Source organism: Lithobates pipiens, unplaced genomic scaffold, assembly GCF_037356315.1.
Source record: "Lithobates pipiens isolate NorthernLeopardFrog02 unplaced genomic scaffold, aLitPip1_a1.2 Scaffold_3, whole genome shotgun sequence".
Lineage (NCBI taxonomy): Eukaryota > Metazoa > Chordata > Amphibia > Anura > Ranidae > Lithobates > Lithobates pipiens.
The window spans coordinates 69118046-69142550 of NW_027507790.1; the positions used below are offsets into that span (position 1 = coordinate 69118046).

The 24505-nt window shown below is 41.5% G+C and overlaps 1 protein-coding gene across 1 annotated transcript in view; it reads left to right on the forward strand.

The window, feature by feature from the left end:
- The first annotated feature begins 3314 nt into the window (after positions 1-3314).
- The window catches only part of TMEM132D (transmembrane protein 132D), a 1480018-nt gene continuing 1458827 nt past the window's right edge, over positions 3315-24505 (forward strand). Inside the window, exon 1 of the mRNA XM_077461813.1 lies at positions 3315-3807. Within this exon, the coding sequence (XP_077317939.1) occupies positions 3729-3807 (79 nt within the window). The 5' untranslated portion in view covers positions 3315-3728. The remainder of the gene's footprint in view (positions 3808-24505) is intronic.

The following is a 24505-nucleotide window of genomic DNA, read 5'->3' on the forward strand; positions in this document are numbered from 1 at the left end:
ATCAGTCCTCCTTACATCTGGTGTCCCCATCAGTCCTCCTAACATCTGGTGTCCCAATCAGTCCTCCTAACATCTGGTGTCCCCATCAGTCCTAGGCAGGTACATTTCAAAAATACAAAGTCAAATTAACAAGGGGCACCAACACCAAACAACCTGCACGAGATTAAAAAATAAAACAATAAAATAAAAAGATAATAATGGTGCTGTGGTAAGTCGACACACAAAACACACCAAAAAACGTATGAAGATGAGCAAAATGTAAAAAAAAAGAGATTTTGATTAAAAAAGCAACCACAAAATTTTACAAAAAAAAATTAAAAGATAAAAATCCAAAATGATTGGGGAGAGGTGACGAACAAATATTGTTTTGATGAAATTAGTAAAAAGAATAAAGAAATACGTTTGGGAGAAGTGTGTGTGAATATGAGAGCAAAACAACTTAATTATTGTAGCATTATAAAGAAAAAGAGAATGCGCTGAATTTTTGCAGCATGACGAATGTGCTATATCGATTACGAATGGTAGTTTTACCTGACCGAGCGCTTCCGTCTCAGAATTTATTCTGAGCATGCGTGGCACTTTGTCTGACGGATCGGATCCTGTTGTCGGAAAATTTGAGATCCAGCTCTCAAACTTTGTGAGTCGTAAATTCCGATGGAAAAAGTCAGATGGAGCCCACACATGGTTGGATTTTCCGACAACATGATCCGATCGCACATTTTCCATTGGGAATTGCGATTGTGTGTACAGGGGAATTAGTCCATAGGGTTCAATATTGAGTTGACCCAGCCTTTACAGCTATAAGAGCTTCAATTCTTCTTAGAAGGCTGTCCACAAGGTTTAGAAGTGTGTCAGTTATGGGGAAAAAATAAATAAATAAATAGAAGTGTGTCTATGGGAATGTTTGACCATTCTTCCAGAAGCGCATTTGCAAGGTCAGGCACTGATGTTGGACAAGAAGGCCTGGCTCGCAGTCTCCACTCTAATTCATCCCAAAGATGTTCTATCGGTTTGAGGTCAGGACTGTGCAGGCTAGTCAAGGTCCTCCACCCCAGACTCCCTCATCCATGTCTCTATGTGCACTGTCTCTACCTTCTTTTCTGCACTGGTCCAAATCATTTGATGGAGGGTGGATTATGGTGTAGGGTTGTTTTTCAGGGGTTGGGTTTTCCCCCTTAGTTCCAGTGAAGGGAACTCTTAAGACCCCTTTCACACCAGGGCGTTTTGCAGGCGCTAAAGCGTTAGAAATATCGCCTGCAAAACGCCCTAAAGAAGCTGCACCATTGTCTGTAGTGTGAAAGCCTGAGGGCTTTCACACTACAGCGGTGCACTGGCAGGACGTCAGAAAAAAGTCCTGCCAGCAGCTTCTTTGGAGCGGTGTGTTTACCGTTCCTCCACCGCTGCTCCCCATTGAAATCAATGGGGCAGCGCTGTAATACCGCCGGCAAAACGTCGCTATTGCCCTTTCTGTTCCAACATGACTGCACACCAGTGCACTAAGCAAGGGCCATAAAAACATATTTGAGAGAGTTTGGGGTGGAGGAACGTGATTGACCTGCACCGATAGAGCACCTTTAGGATTAATTAGAGTGGAGACTGTGAGTCAGGCCTTCTTGTCCAACATCAGTTCTTCACCTCACAAATTCGCTTCTGGAAGAATAGTCAAACATTCCCATAGACACACGCTTAAACTTTGTGGACAGCCTTGCCAGAAGAGTTGAAGCTGTTATATCTGCAAAGGATGGGCCAACTCAATATTGAACCCTATGGACTAAGACTGGGATGCCATTAAAGTTCATGTGCGTGTAAAGGCAGGCATCCCAATACTTTTGGTAATATATTGTATATTGGGGACTGTGGAAGGAGGAAAGGATCAGAGGACACAGGATCAAACAGCCTCTTTACACAATACAGAGGATTAACCCTTTAGGTTCTATAGTGAGTATAACAAGCCTCAGTGGCGGCTGGTGCTCAATATTTTGAGGGGGGGGCAGCAACCAACGCCAAACCAACCCCCTGCGGGAGACTGACAAGAGTGGGTTTTACCCCCGCACACTGGACCCGGACTGGAATGCGGCAGCAATTAGAGGACTCCTTACCTTTGGAAGGAACATGGATCTGCAGCTCCAGGGCCATAGCTTCTGCTCCAGGCTGAACAGGAAGTGGGTCCTGACTAAGACCAGATTGGTCGCCAATCGGGTCTCAGAAACTGCTTCGTGATTGGCTGGGAGGTGAATTGGGAAGACAATAGTGAATAAAATTTGCTATTGTCACACAAGTGGGTGGGCTTGGGGTGCAGTGCTGCACCCCGAGCCCATCCTTTTTTTAAGCCAAGAGATTAGGCTCTAATCATGTGCTTCAAAAAAGAAAAACCTTTGGAATCTATGTGTCTGGTGCCCCGCATGTAGATTAGAGGGCTGCACGCATGGATAGGGGGAGTGGCACCCATGTGCCCTGCCTTACGGACCACCACTGACAAGCACGCTTTACTGCTTAACAAAAAGCAAAAAATTGTCAAAGAAGTCTCACCGTATTAACTGTTTCTGGGGGGGGGAATTGGTAATCCAAAAGTAGAAAATGACAACCCAGCAACGAATACCATCACCTAAATACATACAAATTCAATGATTTTTCAATACGCTTTAATGCATATACCAGGTATATGCAATTAGCGGACCTCCAGCTTTTTTTTGCAGAACTACAAGTCCCATGAGGCATAGCAAGACACTGACAGCCACAAACATGACACCTGGAGGCAGAGGCCTGATGGGAGTTGTAGTTTTAAAAAAGCTGGAGGTCTGCTAATTGCACATCCCTGGCATATACAGACTAATTTTGCTGTAGTGGGTTTGGCAACACTTTAAAGAATAGAGTAAAAACATTAAAAAAAAAAAATGCTAAAATGCTAATATAGGCAGTTTTTTTGTATCCACACTAATGTTTGCAAACTCTTTTTAAAGTTGTTGCTTATATGTAACAAAAAAAAAATCCTTTCTTCAGATACATTCCTCCAGAAATGTCTCCTTTATTCTCCCTCCTGAGCAATATAAACTTGACAGGGTGGCTAACCCTTCTCCACTCCATCCAAAGCCATCAAAAACTGTTGGCTTTAGATACAATGTAAAGTTGGCAGGCTATGTAAGAAAAAAAAAAAAAGCAGCACTGTCAGCCAAAAAAAGGAGACTAGCCCCCCCCCCTCAGCTCTTCTAACATTGGGTTTCCTATGCTGCCAGTGGTCAGAGCCTGCACCACCCAGCGGTGGCATGGACTTGCAGGGAACATGCACCTCCATAGTGATGCCAGGGATGCCTAATGTGATGTGACGATGGGCTGTGCAGCACACGAGGAAACTTTCAGCGTGTATTACTAATACATCTGAACACCGGGGCTCCTCCACTACTAGGACTGCCAGAGGAGGAGCAGACATCTGCACCAGCCCGTCCACCTCTGGCAGCACGCTGGATGCCCATCTCCCCTCTAATATACAGGGAACTGTCACACTACAAGGAAGGATCATCATTCAATCTGCAGGTTGTTGCGCTGAGTTTTTTTTTTTTCCTCTCCTTTGCTCAGATCTCCGGTAATAGAAGAGGATGAGAGGGGCACATGAGAAGGAAGCCAACACCTAATGTGACTTTAATGAGTGCCCTGATGAAATGGCTCTGAATGATTTCTTTGGCTGATTTTCTTAAAGTGTCAGGAGCAGCAAGTTGTCACAGGATCCGAGGATGCAGAGATCCGCTGCAAGGAATATGTTGCAGATGTCATCTCTGGTGATGATCAGCTTGGCAGCAGCGTTCTCCAGAGGTAAGGGGGAGACTCTCCTGTCTACTTACTTCTTCATCCCAATTAGCGGCAACCTGTCTTCCTTCTTTAATGAATCCAACAAGGGGGGGGGGGGGGCTCTGGGAACTGCACAGCCTAGGCGATCACTTCCATGAAATACACCATGATCATTGACAGGACTACTTCTGATGGAGCCCAATGTTACTGTTTGATTGAGATCTGTAATACAGCATCCTTTATTTCATGGCTTGCAAAGTATTGGGCACCCCAATCCACTAGCTGCTCAGTTGCATTTTCTTTGACAACTTTGGCAGCTTTGCATTTCACATAAAAAAGAAAAATGATTATTCATTCTACATTCTTGCCTAGAAATGCAAAGTGATTTGCTGCATAATCATGGCAGGGTGTGTATGTTCTCTAATGGGGAAAAGTGACAGCAGTGTGTTTATTGCTGGATACAACAGTGAGTGTATTCAGCAGCCTGATGTTGGGAATCATTCAGACAGTGGTGCTAGACAACACAAGAGCATGCAGTCCTGCTCCCAATGAGGGATGCAGTGGGCTGGGGATCTCTGTGCTGCTGTGGACTGGTGATCACAGTGCTGCTATGTGGACTGCTATGATGACTGGTGATCACTGTGCTGCTATGTGGACTGCTATGATGACTGGTGATCACTGTGCTGCTATGTGGACTGATGACCACTGTGCTGCTATGTGGATTGGTGATCACAGTACTGCTATGTGGACTGGTGATCACTGTGCTGCTATGTGGACTGGTGATCACTGTGCTGCTATGTGGACTGGTGATCACTGTGCTGCTATGTGGACTGGTGATCACTGTGCTGCTATGTGGACTGATGACCACTGTGCTGCTATGTCGATCGGTTGATCACTGTGCTGCTATGTTTACTGGTGATCACTGTGCTGCTATGTGGACTGGTGATCACTGTGCTGCTATGTGGACTGGTGATCACTGTGCTGCTATGTGGACTGGTGATCACTGTGCTGCTATGTGGACTGATGACCACTGTGCTGCTATGTCGATCGGTTGATCACTGTGCTGCTATGTTTACTGGTGATCACTGTGCTGCTATGTGGACTGGTGATCACTGTGCTGCTATGTGGACTGGTGACCACTGTTCTGCTATGTGGACTGGTGATCACTGTGCTGCTATGTGTACTGGTGATCACTGTGCTGCTATGTGTACTGGTGATCACTGTGCTGCTATGTGGACTGGTGATCATTGTGCTGCTATGTGGACTGGTGACCACTGTGCTGCTATGTAGACTGGTGACCACTGTGCTGCTATGTGGACTGGTGACCACTGTGCTGCTATGTGGACTGGTGACCACTGTGCTGCTATGTAGACTGGTGACCACTGTGCTGCTATGTGGACTGGTGATCACTGTGCTGCTATGTGGACTGGTGACCACTGTGCTGCTATGTGGACTGGTGACCACTGTGCTGCTATGTGGACTGGTGACCACTGTACTGCTATGTGGACTGGTGACCACTGTGCTGCTATGTAGACTGGTGATCACTGTGCTGCTATGTGGACTGGTGATCACTGTGCTGCTATGTGGACTGGTGACCACTGTGCTGCTCTGTGGACTGGTGACCACTGTGCTGCTATGTAGACTGGTGATCACTGTGCTGCTATGTGGACTGGTGATCACTGTGCTGCTATGTGTACTGGTGACCACTGTGCTACTATGTGGACTGGTGATCACTGTGCTGCTATGTGTACTGGTGACCACTGTGCTACTATGTGGACTGGTGATCACAGTGCTACTATGTGGACTGGTGACCACTGTGCTGCTATGTGGACTGGTGACCACTGTGCTGCTATGTGGACTGGTGACCACTGTGCTGCTATGTAGACTGGTGATCACTGTGCTGCTATGTGGACTGGTGATCACTGTGCTGCTATGTGGACTGGTGACCACTGTGCTGCTCTGTGGACTGGTGACCACTGTGCTGCTATGTAGACTGGTGATCACTGTGCTGCTATGTGGACTGGTGATCACTGTACTGCTATGTGGACTGGTGACCACTGTGCTGCTCTGTGGACTGGTGACCACTGTGCTGCTATGTAGACTGGTGATCACTGTGCTGCTATGTGGACTGGTGATCACTGTGCTGCTATGTGTACTGGTGACCACTGTGCTACTATGTGGACTGGTGATCACAGTGCTACTATGTGGACTGGTGACCACTGTGCTGCTATGTGGACTGGTAATCACAGTGCTACTTTTGTTTCGGAATGCTGTTTATTTATGTGGCTGCATTTCAGGTGTGCTGGCTCCATTCAGCTACAATTTCCAGCTCCATTCATGTCCCTGCTGTCAGTTCTGTAACGTCATCACAGCCCGTGACACCCAGGGCTTCAACTAAGTACAGAGGATAACTTATTCACATGGCATGTGGGTGAACGCCTGCTATCCAGAGCATCAGGTCATCTCCCAACTAATGACAGCTTGCACCAGAGTCAGTTGCTATAAAACATTTTTAAAAAAAAGTACATCAACGTCAAACCTCCATGATTGCAATGTAAATGTGCTTTTAGATTTGTTTTGTAACAGTTAGGGGTCTATTTATAAACGTTTTCACATAACTCTCACCCAAGATTTACACATTTATAAATAGACTTCTTATGGTATAATATTTTATGGCTGTATGAATCACATAAGACATGAATTAGGTAGAGCAAATTGCAGGAGCCAATAGCAACTCATCGGGAAAAAAAGATCTAACTGCATTGATGACAGTAAACTGGAGTTTGGTTGCTATGCAGCCATTGCACTTTGCTTGGATTTTTCTTAACGACTGTGTTCTAAACGTTAAATGCTGAATGCAGATATAATCCTATAGCTTTTTTTTTTCTTATTCTTTCCTGTACCAAGTACATCTTAATCAATCTCAGCCTTTATGCATTAGTTGGCTTCTTTACTATATTTCTTAAAAAAAAAAAAAAATCTACTCTGCATTGCTGTTATTAATATTAATTGTCCGTTTTAGAAGTTTGAACTTTGTGCTTTTATAGATCGCAGATTATTTCATATGATAAGACAGGAAATCAAAATATATGTTCAATAATATATAATAGAAATAATATTCAATATTAAGTTTTTAAATGTCTTTCTGTATTGTGCAGGTTCTTGATATATCTGCCGTGGCCAGTAGGAATCATTCCTATGTTATTTATTATGGTGGTAGCTGTAGACACCAAGGGATGTTGTGTCTTTGCAAACATTCCCTAGACAAATAGAGGTTCTTGAAGACATCTTTAAATAAATCACCATGGCAATGTGCATAGGATTAAAATTTCCCACTGGACGCACGGGCTACCTCAAAAGTCTGTACAGACAGAATGGGACAACATAGGGAATGAATACCTTTTATTCAAAGTTGATTATCTCGCTGCTCTGCTGTACAATATGTCATTTGTCAGGATGATGGACTTGAGTGCCGTCAATTTCTATCTAAAAGCCGCCAGCTGTAAGCAACGTGAACTGTATTTTAAAATATACAAATGTTTAAAGCCCCTGTGATTAATAGAAATATATACATTGTTAAAATCAAGGTAGCTGCTGCTGTTGTTCAAAGAATGATAAGTGGCAGATTGAAGGTTGGGGGGGGGGGGGGGGGGGAGTACATAATGTGCATATTACTGCAGCTTGTATTGTATGACTTACCAAAGGATGTTGATTTGTGCGTTGGATGACAAGCTGATTGATCGCAGCAATGTTTGTCACTTTTGTCTGCGTAATTAGTGTTTTACCAACTTGTTACCCGCATTTCAGTCATTTTTAATATGTTTTTTGTGCTTAGATTGACTCCTAAATATGATTTTTGGCAGCTCCTCAGTTTTGGGATAATGAACGGCACATGGCGCAGCGTTAAGCGTATATCCACAACTTCTACAGGTGGATTCTTATTTTCATTGATGCTTTGAGATCAACCCAATCCAAGCTGAATGTGATAGCACGCCACGTGTTTAGAGAGCATATAAAAGAAATTTTAGTGTAAGATGTCAGGAAATGTAGACATTATACAGCAATATGTTGTTATTGACTCACTGCTGCCTAGCAGCATCCATATCAGTATTGATATTTTATGTCCAGTTAAAGCTGTATGTTCCATTTATGTGTTAAGGTTATAGATGGCTGTTTGGATCACAATTTATATGTCTGATCACAAACAATACACAACCTGAATTGTCAGTGTTGGATTGACCATGTAAAGGTACCGTATGCCTGCCTCCAGGTATTCAATATCAAGATCTATTGGCTGAATGTTATCCTTCAGTGGGACTAGCCATTGTTTTTGTATTTGATTCAGGCCAAAAATGTCAATACGGAAAGCAATTCCAGGCATGAACTTTCTGTACTGTGCTTGACAGCCATAGTTGTGTTACCTCTCAAAGCAGTTGTATAGTTAATTTTTTCACTTTGACCTACAGGTAAGCCTATAATAAGGCTTACCTGTAGGTAAAAAGAATATTTCCTAAACCTGTACGGTTTAGGAGATATTGCCTTCGCAATAAGACTTCAGCGGCGCATGCGCACCAGAGATTCCCGGCTGAAAGTCCGGCAGAAGACAGATTCTGCGCGGGAGTGACAACATCGGGGCTCCGGCCACTCACAGTGGCAGACATGCCGAGGGAACATGTCAGCTCCCTCGGCGTGGACCGAGTGAGATGCCGGCACCTCGTTCTAAGTTAAGTATTTCATAATAAGCTAGTATGCCTTTTCCCTTACAGGTGTAAAAATAAAAATAAAAATTCAGCAGGTTTACACCCACTTTAAGCCTTCCAACAAAAAAAGAAATGGCTAATTTGGAAAGCTAGACATCTTAAGCGACACATCTAACATATGGTACCTTACATATAGGCTATATATGGTACCTTGGATATATTATTATTATTACTATTATTCACGATTTATATAGCGCCAACAGTTTACACAGTGCTTTACAATGTATAGGGGGGACAATGCACTTACAGTACAGTTCAATACAAAAGGTACAGGAGGGCCCTGCTTGTAGAGCTTACATTCTAAAGGGAGGAGGTGGTGGTACAAAAGGTAATAGCTGCAGAGAATGAATATAGGCTATATAAGCATGATATATCTGCCACGGCAAGAAGGAATCATTCAATATAGGCTTTTTTTACTTTTATTAACAAACCAAATTTGACTACTGGATTTTGTGGTAGAAGTTGGGTGGGGAACATCTAAGGACTACGAGCTGTAACTATAGGCAGGTCCACCAATGACATTCTATGGTATATAAGCCATCGGTGATCTCAAAGACATTCACAGCAGTGACATCCAGATGAATGGAAAGAAGCAAAAGGGTGGGTACTCTTACCAGAGCCACGGGACCTGTGTGTGTACACTAGGTCATACGAGCATGTATATATGGATCCTCCACTCTACAGGGGCTGTATGACAAATCCCAACAAGTCCATCAGCCAATGGAGGGGCTGTGGGTCTTCAAATCAATGGAGGGGTAGTCAGCACCATTTCGGAGGTTCCCGTCTTCTTCACCAAAGGTTCCAACAAATGGAAAGGAAGGAAACTCCAGCCAGTAGTTTAACAATAGGGAGAGCCAAACTCACAAAGAAAATCATATGTAAAACAAAAAAGAATAACAGCTTCCCATAGTGTATTTTGAAAAAATAGAAATTGCTGTTTATTGGCATGAAACCATCATATACAATAAAGCAAATATTAAAAACTTGATCACATAATAAAAAAAGGCAATACAGGGAACATGATAACCTCGCCCTACGTGTTTCATCCCAAAGGACTTTTACAGGGGCATCTTGAAGAGCGTAGGGCGAGGTTATCATATTTTTTCAATCTACACTATGGGAAGCCATTATTCTTTTTTGTTTTACATATGATTTTCTTCGTGAGTTTGGCCCTCCCTATTGTTAAACTACTGGCTGGAGTTTCCTTCCTTTCCATTTGTTGGAACCTTTGGTGAAGAAGACGGGAACCTCCGAGACGGTGCTGACTACCGCTCCATTGATTTGAAGACCCACAGCCCCTCCATTGGCTGATGGACTTGTTGGGATTTGTCGTACAGCCCCTGTAGAGTGGAGGATCCATCTATACATGCTCGTATGACCTAGTGTACACACACAGGTCCCGTGGCTCCGGTAAGAGTACCCACCCTTTTGCTTCTTTCCATTCATCTGGATTTCACTGCTGTGAATGTCTTTGAGATCACCCCTTGGCTTATATACTGTGTGAAATATCACATCTGAATTCCATGAGGTTTTCAAGGACTTATTCATTTCTACTATTTGGACTTTATAGTGTCCTTTTTGGTGTTAGTCACTTCACTATTTTTTTTTTAGCGCTACATATAGTTTTCTCGTTTGTATATGAATTTTGTCACATTTGTGTGTAGCTGCTTGATTCACTTTTTCAGGTTAGCGCAATAATTTTCCTTGTATTCATTCTATGGTATAGAATAAAAAAACTGTAAATGAAGGTGCTTGATGCTTGTTGAATTAGCTTTACTTGAAGATAACATTGGCACTGTTGACTTTCTAATGATAGCACAGTCATTGATTCTTTTCATATAAAAGGCCAAGCACCCCAGATTGCTAAGGTATAGCTGAATTCTAAGGGACTTGCCATACTGTATAAGCCTTGGTTCACACTGCTGCAACCCCATTCTCAGGCAATTTCCAGTGCGACTTTCTTGCAACATTAGAGTCTAAAGGATTCTAAGTCACATGGAAGTTGCATCCAAGTAGTGCAGGAATCTTTTTAAAAGTTGCTGTAACTTGAGTCACATTGATTGGAATGGCCACCATGGAAATGAATGTGTTTTCGCTTGTCATGGGGGTTACTTACTAAAACTAGAGAGTACCAAATCTGGTGCAGCTCTGCATAGAAACCAATCAGCTTCCAGGTCAAGCGAGCCTGATTTTTGCACTCTCCAGCTGTAGTAAATAAATCCCTATGTGTCACAAGTCGCATGTACATTCACACCAGTGTGAACTGGGGCTAAATGACTTATGTGCTACTGAAAAGTTTTGTTTATTAAAGAAAGCAGAAAAACCCTTGTTTTATTAGCTGGGTTCCCCGTCAGGTTCCTAGCTAAATGGTGATGAGCATGAAGAGATAAAATATCTTTGCACCTTAACTTTAAAGAGTCAAGCCAGGCTAATTCAAAATGACAAAGTTCACTAAATTGTTTCAATCGTTCTGATGTAAGTTAAAGTGTTACTAAACCAACAACATTAAAATCAATCTATATATGCAATAAATACAGCATGGTTGTTATACTCACTGTGGAACCTAAGAGGTTAATCCTCTGCATTGTGTAAAAAAAGCTGTTTGAGCCTGTCTTCTCTGATCCTCCTCTTCTACCAGTGTCTTCGACTCCTCTCTGGATAGTACAGAGGGTAGTTGACAAGCTGCACATAAAAAATATTTGCCCTTTAGGACATCGCTAAGAGAAGGGGTATCCCAAGAAGAAAAAAGATGGCTACTGTGGCTACATAAACCACTATAGACACAGTAGCCATCTTCTCTTAGGGATGTCCTAAAGGGGAAATATTTTTTATATGCATATGGTCTGGTTACGGTAATAGCCTCCTACACTTTGGAGGAGTGGCATAAGACAATTGTTTAAATTCACCTTTACATTTGTTTGCCACAATAGTTGGTGTGGTGAACAAGGCATGGTCTGTTTTTGTTTTGTTTTAAGACAAGCTGCATATGCTCAGTTTAGTGTGTATTGCTAGAGAGTTTTTGTTATCTTGGGAGAGTGCATGTGATCAGCGCAGGGCCAATCAGCAATGTCAGGATTTTTGTGTTCTGTGTACTTTGGGAGACCAGATATAGTGAATCCCGGGTCCTGGGGTTTGTAACACTTTAATATTACTCACATGGGCTTCTGCTTCAGGGTGGTAAAGTTTTTTTTCTATCTTGAGGTTACAAGGTGCAACTGGGGTGTTAACAGGTTTTAAGTTTTTAGGTATCCATAGACAGGAGATGACTAACACCTAATCCAGAATAAATCTTTTACCTTTCTAATAAGAGTAAAGTAAACTAGTATTAATTGTGACAGTGCAATTTTCACAATGTTTTGCCCTTTTCATTATTTATCAGGCTCTGTATAACAGTGAACAATGAACGGCAACATTATGTTGTTAATTATGTCATATGTTAGGTCATAACGTTGTCACATTAGTTTATGTGAGACCAAAGGGCTAGCGAAGGTAATGCAGGCTGAAGGATACTGAAATGTCAACTAATTGGCAAAAAGGTGGAAGCCTTTAAAGGAGACCATTAGCTTATTCATCAAGCTCGGTATATCAGTCAAGGTTTAGTACCCAGGGTGTCTGGCTGGACCATCTGCCCAATGCTTTTAGGACCATATATATATATATATATATATATATATTAATTAATACTAGCACAAATATGCCCTTTTGCCTTCAGTTTACAGTTGACTTAATAACTTAATATATTATATGTACAGAATATAGACATATACAGATATATTGTGCAACACTTTATAAGTTTATCATGCTCATGATGGGTTCTCTGTAGTTCTACAATAAATCCTTCCTGTTTGTAGGATAGAAATGGCTCGTGTTTTGCTCATTGTCTGGATTCAGTGCTCAGAAAGACCAGCTTCACACCTCCCAACTATCTAACATGGGGTTGAAGGACCAGTTACGCAGACTATGAATAATTCATTTGCATAAAATGAATAGTCAAACCCAAAAGTGCTATTTTCTGCCCTCTCAGCTTTTATACTGGCCTTTCAAAATACCAAATACAATTATTTAGTGGCTAGATGAAAGGTTTAGGTAGTATATTAGTATATAACTTTTGGTATTAAATAGTCTTTTTTAAGCGATCTATACATTAGACTAAAAAGACGAACAACTGAAGAGGAAAGAGAGAAAGAAGGATTAGGTCCCAACTGATCCACTTGCTACTTCCAGAACGGTACCTAAGATTGTTTTGTTTAGGATTAAGGTCATAAAACTTTACATTTCTGCAACAATGTCTTTTTTTAGATATCCTAATTTACAAGTACCGCTGAGTCTGCACTATATATCAGGTTGCAAATACCTATTTTGTTGACATTACTGTCAGGAAATTGTCGTTCCTTGCTTTACCTGCTGGTAGGATTGCGCTCCTGTGGCTGTGAACCTGTATAATTCTATTATCCACCACTGTCTTCCATTAGCCGGTGGACATTTTTCATCAGTCGCCACCTGAGCCTAGCAGCTGGGAGAATGTTTACCTCCATCCAGCCCCTTATCCGGCATCTCAGGATTCTGCCCTTTTTTTACTTAACTTGCTTCTTGCTTATATTACCGGTTTTCCACTCTCTGACTTCTCCATTGTTACCTTCCTGTTTTGTATATAGTTATGTGTAGTATCCCATTCTGGCTTCTTATACATTTTTGGCATCTGGTTATTTTGTATCTGTTCCATCTTTTGTGTTTGTTGTCTTATTATAGTGTAATCCTCACATAATAAATACTCCAGAGTTTCTCTTGCTGTTTAGAAACCTGGTCAAAATAGTCACTAGAAGATTCCAGCCTTGGTTTCTTGGCAATTACTGCTACTGGGTTTTAATAGCAACCAAGTGACTATAACTCACCAGGCCAGAGACATTTATTTAATGGAAGTTACGTATTTTAAATCAAATAGTGGCTAATAGAGGGTGTGAATCCTGGTGTATTTTATTACAACTCTGACCCCTTTCTGAAGGTTGAAGAAATGAGAGAATTGATCCGTGAATTAGACAGACTGGAATAATCTGATGTTGTCTAGAAAATTCAGTTTTTTTAAATCAACAGAACATATATATGCGTGCTGATTTTCCTGACTGTCTAAGAATCCTTAAAGTGTAACTAAAGGTAATACTTTTTCGTTTTGGGCAGTGTGGAGATGGATTAGAACACCTGTCAGTTTTTATGGCTGTCTGCGCTCCCATTGGGAGATTCACCCTCTCTATTTATCCTGTTTACCATTATCATTGAAAGTAAAAGCAAAAGAAAATCACACATTTTGGGTTGTCCCCAGAAAAGTAATAGAGGGGAAGTCTTCCAATGGGGACACTTAAAGGGGGTGCCTAAAGAATTTCCTTAAAGCGGAGTCCCGCCGTTTTTTTTTTTTTTTTTTAAAGTCAGCAGCTACAAATACTGCAGCTGCTAACTTTTAAAATATGGACACTTACCTGTCCAGGGCGCCCGCAATGTCGGTACCCGAAGCCAATCTGTCCCTCGGCTCTTAGGTGCTGCCACTGCCATCTTTGGTAAGAGAATCCGCAAGGCTTCACTTCCTGGATCCCTACTGCTCATGCGTGACTTGCGCTGTGCTTTCCCACAGGTCTCTGCTGTCTCCTGGGACCCGTGTGTCTCCCAGAAGACAGCGGGGGACGGGAAGTGGCATAGTTACCCGTGGGTTACATGGGTATCTATGCCCGGAAGTGGGAGCAAGATATCTGTATTAGACAGGCATCTGCTCCCCACTCCCCCCTGAAAGTGCCAAATGTGACAACAGAAGGGCGAGAGGATTATGAAAAGCGGAATTTCCATTTTTGTGTGGAACTCCACTTTAATTTGCAGCCATTTCCTCTCATTTCCTTATTTTTTTTATAAATGCAGTAGATAACTTGAAGCAACACAATTTCTAGCCATGCCTTAGGCTTCTAATGTACACTTCCAGTGCAGAATGTACGTGTGGATATTTAAAAAATATTATATATGCAAAATATTAAAAAAACAAAAAAACAGCAACCTCCTACTTTAAATGATATGCTTACCAATAATTTTCTGTGATCAATGTGTTACTTCTTTGTGTTTTCTACAAATAATTACAGATGTAAGACACATTTCCAGAAGTTGGTCATTCTGTTGTGTAATCGCAGAATTATTTACATTCATTAACTTGCAGAGGAAAAATTATATTAGCCTTGGTTTTTCAGAAATTTTTGCAAATAAGTTACTATCACATTGGCCAGTATACACCTACTTGGAATAAGAAACACCAAATGCAGAAGAATCATGGGATTACTGATAAGGTTTCACACACAAAACTCCTTTCGCACTGATTTTCCTACATTTAGTGTCGTCATTCATGATCTGATAGAGCGCTGCATGCGATAATGGGCAAGCATTGTGCTGTGTTGAGATTCTCGAAGAGAAGATAACAAACACTTCCAACTGTTGAAATAGCTTTGTGCTACATACATAGATATTCAAAAGTGCTGCATACAAAGATATTTATGGTGAAATGGGAACTGTCCAGGTTGCAAGATTGTAAATGCCTCTAATTCCCCATTCTATCCCCTCTACATATCCTATAGTACAGCTGTTCCCAGACTATGGGCACTAAAGTTGTATGTATTTTTATCAAACAGTAAAAGAGCTTTAAAAAAAAAAACATCCACTTACCTCTCTAGTTATATTTACTGTGAAGTAATTCATTCTCAAAGATCACAACATTCTAAAGTTAGTTTTCTTTCCGTTTTCCAGCCATTTACAAGTACTTATTGTTTGTTTACTTTATAAGGCTGGTAAGATTCTGCTTCTTTTGAAAAGAAAGCAGTATTAAACCCAAAACCAAAAATTTTATACATTGCAGTTTACCGATCATTAGATGTGGTGGTTGCATTTGTTTTCTTTTTTTGAATGTTTTTTCTTTCCCCTCTGTTCTCACCTGGTGATCTGGCCAGATTTTTTTCAAGGTTTTTTCCCCCTCTGTTTTCACCTGGTGATCTGGCCAGAAACACGCCTACTGTATTAGAGTGCCCCCACTCTAGCAGATTTAAATACACTAACAAATTTCACACCAAAATTCAGTTTATTCTTTTTATACAGTTACAGCAAACTTATTTTTTTTTTCCTGTTGGGATAAAGATTTTACATAAATAAATATAATCTGATCATTGTAAGCACCCCTGTCCATAGTGAAGGGTTTGTCCCATCCCTAAAACTGCCACATCTGCAGGAGAGCCTGTTCTTTTGGAAACCAACAGACTTACTGGCTGGTAAAGCACACCTTAATGCATGCATTACCCAAATGTATTTTAATGGTACCCCAAGGGAGTGCACCTGTGGTGCAGTGTACTGCAACGCATGGTAATGCACTGCATTACCAAAAATGGTGCAGGTCCAATTTTTGGTCCGTTGTGGCATCGGGAGAACATTCAAATGAACAGGCTGCCTTAATGATATGCATGTTAATGTGTGAAACATACTGCAATGAAATGTTTTGGTGTCACTGGGCCTTTAAGATGATTTTTTTTCCACAATGCCTATTGTTTGTTCATAGTTTTCTAACTTTTTTTAATATGTGCATAGGTTTCCCCCTGGAAGGGTATTTTATCACTGTGTTTTAATCTAAAGTATCTGCTGCATTTTGTACCCTCTATCATTCTCATTCACTTTTATACTTTAAAGTGGTTGTAAACCCTTACAATCCCCTTTTGACTACAGATAAGCCTATAATAAGGCTTATAATAATGTAGCCTTTAGCTATCCTAGATATCTCCTAAACCTGCACAGTTAAGGAGATATCCCCTGTATCTGCATGTGCTGATGTCATCGGCACATGCACACTGAAGCAATGGCATGTATGTACCATTTGCTTCAGTGAGTGTGCCGTTACCGGCGGCTCCCGCGCACATGCGTGGGAGTGACGTCATTGCGGCTCTGGCTAATCACAGTGCCGGCGCCACGATACCTGGAAGTAACTCCGGGGAGAAATGTGGCTGGCCGGTGCTGTGTACGGTCACCGCAGCGAGAACTTCAATCTCAGGTATTACATAATGAGCTAGTATGCTATGCATACTAGTTCATTATGCATTTATCTTGCAGGTGTTAGTTTTTTTTTTTTTTTTCGAAGTGAGTTTACAACCACTTTAACTGCAGCCTTTTACCAATGTACTGGGCAACATACTGTATATAGTCATAGACTGGAAATGAAGCACCATTACAACTGATTCACAAATGATTATCTTTCTATTCTAGCACTAATGTGTCTCTAGGCTACAATAGAGGTAATACAAATTATTTGTTTTTTTGGAATTCAAATGTGCTGCATCAATTTGAACAGGATTAGATAAGTTCAAATTATAGTAAATGTCAGAGAATGAAATAATGCCTGAACCAAGGTAACTGTGTATTAGTTTTAATGGCAGATTATAGAAGACTTGTAGAAAGCTCCAGTAATAATTACCTGTCTTGTCATTTTTTTTTTTTTGCTTTTCACAAGGGCAAGTATTCATACCCCTGGAAATCTTCCACATTGTATCATGTTACAACCAAAAACGTAAATGTATTTTATTTGGATTTTATGTGATAGACCAACAGAAAGTAGCACATAGTTGTGAAGTGGAAGGAAAATGATACCGTATATACTCGAGTATAAGCCGAGATTTTCAGCCTCTTTTTTGAGGCTGAAAGTGCCCCCCTCGGCTTATACTCGAGTCATCGCTGTCTGCCCGCTCGATCAGCGTGTCGAGCAGACAGACAGCGGCCATTCTATTCAAAAGCCGCGCCTCCGGCTCCGCCTTCGCCTGTGATAGGCGGAACACTGAATTTCCCAGCAGCCTGTGTTCCGCCTATCACGGACATCGTATCATCCTCGTACTACGGACGAGGATGATACGACGTCTGTGATAGGCGGAACACAGGCTGCTGGGAAATTCAGTGTTCCGCCTATCACAGGCGAAGGCGGCGGCGCAGCTTTTGAACTTTACAATGGCCGCCGACGAAGAGGGCACGGGACGGAGGCAAGGGAAGGCACGGCACGGGACGGGACGGGACGGCGGCGGCAAGGCACGGCACGACACGGGACGGATGCAAGGAGGCAAGTCACGGCACGGGACGGAGGCAAGGAGGCAAGGCACGGGACGGAGGCTCGGGACAAAGGTAGGCTGGACACACACACACACACACACACACACACACACACACACACACACACACACACACACACACACACACACGGATGGAGACACACACAGGGATGGATGGATGGATGGATGGAGACACACACACACACAGGGATGGATGGATGGATGGATGGAGACACACACACACAGGGATGGATGGATGGATGGATGGATGGAGACACACACACACAGGGATGGATGGATGGATGGACACACACACACACAGGGATGGATGGACGGACACACAGGGATGGACGGACACACAGGGATGGACGGACACACAGGGATGGACGGACACACAGGGATGGACGGACACACACACAGGGATGGACAGGCATGTCTCACCCTCGGCTTATACACGAGTCAATAAGTTTGCCAGTTTTTTTGGGGGTAAATTGGGGGCCTCGGCTTATATTCGGGTCGGCCTATACTCGAGTATATACGGTAAATGGTTTTCAAAATTCTTTACAAATAAATATGTGAAAAGTGTGGCGTGCGTTTTTTTTCAGCCCCCTGAGTCTATACTGTAGTATTGTAGAACCACCTTTCACTGCAATTACAGCTGCAAGTATTTTTGGGGATGTCTCTCCCAGCTTTGCACATCTAGAGAGTGGTATTTTTGCCCATTCTTCTTTGCAAAATAGCTCAAGCTCTGACAGATTGGATGGAGGGCATCTGTGAACAGCAATTTTCAAGTCTTGCCACAGATTCTCAATTGGATTTAGGTCTGTGAATTTAAGTGAAAACGCAGCGCTACACTATAAAAAACTAATAAACAACAATAAGAAACTGCTGCTCCCTGCAAAGAGTGGGAAAATCCTAATGGCATATAAAAAAATAAACATAGGGGGCGCTGTATTGAGTGGTTATCATTATCTGATTCCCATACTAAACAATAAAAATTGTACAAAAATCACATAGGAAAGTGTAAATTTGAAACATGCACCTATACACTTAAAAATATATATAATGTCCCAACCAAGTGACAGATATAACATAAAACCAAATTAGTGAAGAAATAATAGTGAACAAATATTTTCATATAAGTCCATAGAAGAATAATATGGAAAATTAAATGTCAATTTTCCAAATATAACGGTGTCTTCCAACAGAGATTTGTGATCCTTCACCAAACTTAGGAAAACATGAACACCCAGACGAGATATGGATAAGTGATCTGCTTACCAGACCAATTTGACTTCTTTCCTAGGAAAGATAGCCAAATAGCGCTTTTGCAAGCTAGTGCCTGCTCACATTAGATGTAATAGAAATCTGTTCCTCAATGGCAAAGACAGGATATACAAAAAGAGCAAAGAACGTCCATAGCATAACACCGTTTTAATGATAAAATGAAGTGATATAAAAAGTGGCCAATTGGCTCCTTACATTTAAAAGTGAGTAACCTGGCACTGGGGCTGCTGGCTTTTGCACATTCTAACAGGTTTTCTTCTAAGATTGCCTTGTATTTGCATCCATCCATCTTCCCATCAATTCTGACCAGCTTCCATGTCTCGGCTGAAGAAAAGAATCCCCACAACATGATGCTGCCACCACCATGTTTCACAGTGGGGGTGGTATGTTAAGGGTGATGTGTAGTGTTAGTTTTCCGCCACAAATAGCATTTTGCTTTTAGACCCTTTTCACACTGGGGCAGTTTTCAGGAGCTTTAGCGCTGGAAATAGCCTCTGCTACATGCCTGAAAATTGCCTCCCATTCATTCAAGTGTGATTTTTCACACTCGGGTGGTGCGCTTGTGGCACGTTCCGAAAAGTTCTGCAAGCAGCATCTTTGGGGCGGGTTGGGAGTTCTGTATTTAGCGCTTCCAAAATGCCCTGCCCATTGGCCTGAAAAGCACTTCGGAAGCACCACCACACGGGAGCGCCCTATAACGGCCGAAAAGTGCAGCTTAAACAATGGTAAAGCAAGGCTAAAACGAGCAACACTTTACCACAAATGCGGCCGCGGCCTCGGTGTGAAAATGGTCTTAGGCCAAAAAGTTCAATTTTGGTCTCAACAACCAGAGCACCTTCTCCACATGTTTGCTGTGTCCCCCACATGGCTTCTTACAAAGTGCAAACATGACTTCTTCTGGCATATTATTCAACAATGGCTTTCTTCTTGCCACTCTTCCATAAAGGTCAGATTTGTGAAGTGCACGACTAATAGTTGTCCTGGGGACAGATTCTCCCACTTGAGATGTGGATCTCTGCAGCTCCTCCAGAGTTACCATGGGCCTCTTGGCTGCTTCTTTGATTAAAGCTGTCCTTGCCCGGCCTGTCAGTATAGATGGAGAGCCATGTCTTGGTATCTCGGTAGGTTTGCAGTTGTGCCATACTCTTTCCTTTTTTGGATGATGGATTAAACAGTGCTCCATGAGATCTTCAAAGCTTGTTTTTTTTTCTATAACCTAACCCTGCTTTAAACTTCTCCACAACTTAATCCCTGACATGTCTGCAGTGTTCCTTGGCCTACAAACCTTTGAGGGCTTCACAGAACAGCTGTATTTATATTGAGATTAAATTACACACAGGTGGACTGTATTTATACATTAGGTGTCTTCTGAAGGCAATTGGTTCCACTAGATTTTAGTTAGGGGTATCAAAGTAAAGGGGGTTGAATACAAATGCACAGGTGGACTCTATTTATACATTAGGTGACTTCTGAAGGCAATTGGTTCCCCTAGATTTTAGTTAGGGGTATCAAAGTAAAGGGGGTTTAAATACAAATGCACATCAAACTTTTCAGATATTTATTTGTAAAAACAATTGAAAACAATTTATTATTTTCCTTCCACTTCACAATTATGTGCCACTTTATGTTGGTCTATCACATAAAATTCCAATAAAATACATTTACATTTTTGGTTGTAACATGAAAACATGTGGAAAAGTACAAGGGGTGCAAGTATGAATACTTTTTTCAAGTCCTTAATTCAGTAGATGATGTGGTATAACTGTATTCTATATTGCATCGCTATTAGCAACCATTAAGACATTAGCTTTCATTACCTAACTTGTTCTAGAAAATTAGAGTGTAATACCACCTCTATCACTTTCCGAAGTTTCTAAATATGGACTATTTAATTGTAACAGCTTGTCTTTAGATATTTAATGAGATCTGTAAAATCTAATTTTGTATGATATATGTAAAAAGTATTATTATCTTCTTGTAAAAAAAAAAGTATTATTGTGATAGACATGAAAGTGTAGTATTTGGACCTAGGGAATACACATATCTATTGAGTGACTATAATTTTCACTCAGCTGACTTAATTTTCTGAATCTAGTTAATAGGGATGAGCAAATGGTTCGGCCCCAGCAAAAGTTCGGGCCAAACTTTGGTTGTTCGACCGTTCGGGGGAACACCGAACAATATGCGGTGTTCGGGGCAAATTCGAAAGCTGCGGAACCCCGTTAAAGTCTATGGGACACTAACATGAGAAACCAAAAGTGCTCATTTTAAAGGCTTATATGCAAGTTATTGTCATAAAAAGTGTTTGGGGACACGGGTCCTGTCCCAGGGGACATGTATCAATAGGGAGAACAGTGATTTTAATAATGCTTAAAGTGGAACAATAAAAATGAAATATTCCTTTAACCTTTTGCGGACCAGCCGCCACAGTTTCACTGTGGCAGGTTGGCTCCGCTGCGTGAAATCACTTTATACTACGTGAATCTTGTGGGGCTTGCATAGCAGGCGCGCGTCCGTCGCAAGCTCCGTGAGGTGGATTGTGGGTTCCACGGACTCGATGTCCGTGGGGATACCTGCAATCGTCTCATGGAGAGGAAGAACAGGGAGATGCTGTTGTAAACAAGCATTTCCCCATTCTGCCTAGTGACATTGTCACTGATCACAGCTCCCTATGATCGGGAGCATGAACAGTGATATCACACGCAGCCTCTCCCCCCCACAGTTAGAGAGGCTGTGGGGGGGAGACCCGCGGACTCGATCGCCGCGGGCATCCCCGCGATCGTCTCACGGAGCGGCCGAATGGAGAAGTGCCGTTGTAAACAACATTTCTCCATTCTGCCTAGCAACTAGTGACGCTGATCTCTGCTCCATGTGATTGGAGCAGAGATCAGTGTTCACTAAATGAAAGCCCAAACCCCCCACAGTTAGTAACACGCCCCTAGGAACACTTAACCCCTACACTGCCACCCACTGGTTAACCCCTTCACTGCCAGTGTCATTTACACAGGAATCACTGCATTTATATAGCAGTGATTACTGTATAAATGACAATGGTCCCAAAAATTTGTCAAAAATGTCCGATGGGTCCCCCACAATGTCGCAGTCACAATAAAAATCGCTGATCGCCGCCATTACTAGTAAAAAAAAAAAGAATAAAAAATTATTAATAAAAATGCTATAAAACTATCCCTATTTTGTAAACGCTATAACTTTTGCGCAAACCAATCAATAATCGCTTATTGCGATTTTTTTTTACCAAAAATATGTAGAAGAATACGTATCGGCCTAAACTGAGGGAAAAAAATGTTTTTTTATATATTTTTGGGGGATATTTATTATAACAAAAAGTAAAAAATAATGCGTTTTTTTCAAAATTGTCGCTCTATTTTTGTTTATAGCGCAAAAAATAAAAACCGCAGGGGTGATCAAATACCACCAAAAGAAAGCTCTATTTGTGGGAAAAAAAGGACGTCAATTTTGTTTGGGAGCCACGTCGCATGACCGCGCAATTGTCAGTTAAAGCGACGCAGTGCCGAATCGCAAAAAGTGGTCTGGTCTTTGACCAGCAAATTGGTCCGGTCTGAAAGTGGTTAAGGGTGGCAATCTGAACACCACTTTAAGGGGGACATTCTTCCTATTGACCACTAATATAAGAAGCATTGTTCCTATCGAGCCCTGATAAATTGCTTTTATTAAGGGTTCCTCAAGACATGGAAATTATTTTTGGGGTCCCTCTAGGCTTAAAAGGCTGAGAAAGCCTGCATTAGACTATAAAAGGAAAGTTGCATAAAACTGAGTCGTATAAATCTGGTTGCAAGAGAATATATAAAATGCCACTTAAAAATGTTCTGTCACCCTGCTCTTTCAGGGAAAGCTACAGAGTCTCCTTAAAGTCCACACCCTGACCCATTTGTACTAAATGCTTCTCGTACTTCCCTCTAAATTGCCTTTTAGGGTAGGCAAACAGGAGCATACATCTCTGTTGTATGACCAACAAAAGCATACAATACAAACACAGCTTAGGCTTCAGGCAGCAAGCTTAAAGTCTATACCTAGCCAAAACTAATTTACTACCTCTAATCTCCTCTAGAAATGTTTCTTTACTGTGGGTTCTGACAAGACTTTATCAAGGACAGGAAGTAAAGGGAAATATCTCTAACATGAATACAATAGCTATAAAACAGTTTGCATTGGTGTAACCGGGGTTATCTACAAACTCTATTAAGCTTTATACTGTAAGCTGCTGCTCAGCTACTGATGTCCAGTTGTTCTTCTATGAGTAGAGTTCAATACTGGTTCCAATATAGATCTATGGAGTCACTGATTTCTATACTGTCTTGAGCTCTGAAGAAGGGGGAGTGATTTTGCCCCCAAAAGGCGTTGGCTGTTTTTATATGACTTTTTTTTATTAACAATTAAAATGAACTAGGACTTTTTTATCCAATTTCGATATGGCCCTCTTTTCTATATTTTTATGGTTAGTGGTAAGTGGGGTACCCTAAGGCTCTGTCCTGGGACCAAGTCTATTTAATTTATTCATAAATTATATAGAGGTTGGTATAAATAGCTCAATCTCAGTTTTTGCTGACGACACAAATATAAGCAGGCCAACAACTTCACATCAGGATATAGAATATTTACAGGAAGACCTGAATAAAATTATGGGGTGGGCAACTACATGGTAAATGAGATTTAATGTAGAAAAATGTAAAGTGATTGTTGGGGGCAAAAAATATAAACACAAACTACTCACTAGGGGGAATCAAGGATGGAGAAAGACCTGGGGGTCCTGGTAGAAGACAGACTGAGCAATAGCAGGCAATGTCAAGCTGCAGCAAGCAAACCTGCCACAATATTAGCATGCATAAAAAAGGGAATTTACTTCTGAGATAAAACGATAATCCTGACACTACTACTACTACCTACATGCTACATATACCTTACTTGCCCACGGCATTTTACATGCTCAGTTCTGACAAACTGTTACAGACATGGCAAAATGCTATTTTTTCATTAGAAAATGATCTAAATGTTCATGTTGTCAATCGACAACAATGGAGGATCAGAGGAGATATCCCATCCTAGCCAGTTGAGGATTTTGACCATTGCTTATTGTTTGAGTTTTTCTGCACTACAGTACATATAGTGCTCTGGTATCGCATAGATGAAATTAAGATGATATAAAATTGATGTGGCTATCTCTATGCTAGGTTTTGTAAAAATGATTTGCTCATAGATTTTAAACTTTATTGAGTAGGTCTTTTTATACAAACACAGGAATTTATTATAAGATTGCAGAGCCTTATCATGATGACCAAATCTTCATTTTTAAATTGGGGAAGCGTTAAAACATCAGCTTGCGTGTGTGTTTCTGTTAGAGAGATTGACTTTCACTCTGGTTCAGAGAACATGTGGTCACCAAGACAAGAGGTGAGAGAAATGTTTCCAAGAGGGACACAGACAGCGATAGAAACATCCGACAGATGTTCTTATGTTCTTACTATATCCAATAAAACAAAGAAAATGATTTGGCTGTGGTTCCACTTTAAACAGCAAGTAGCACTTTTCAAATATGTG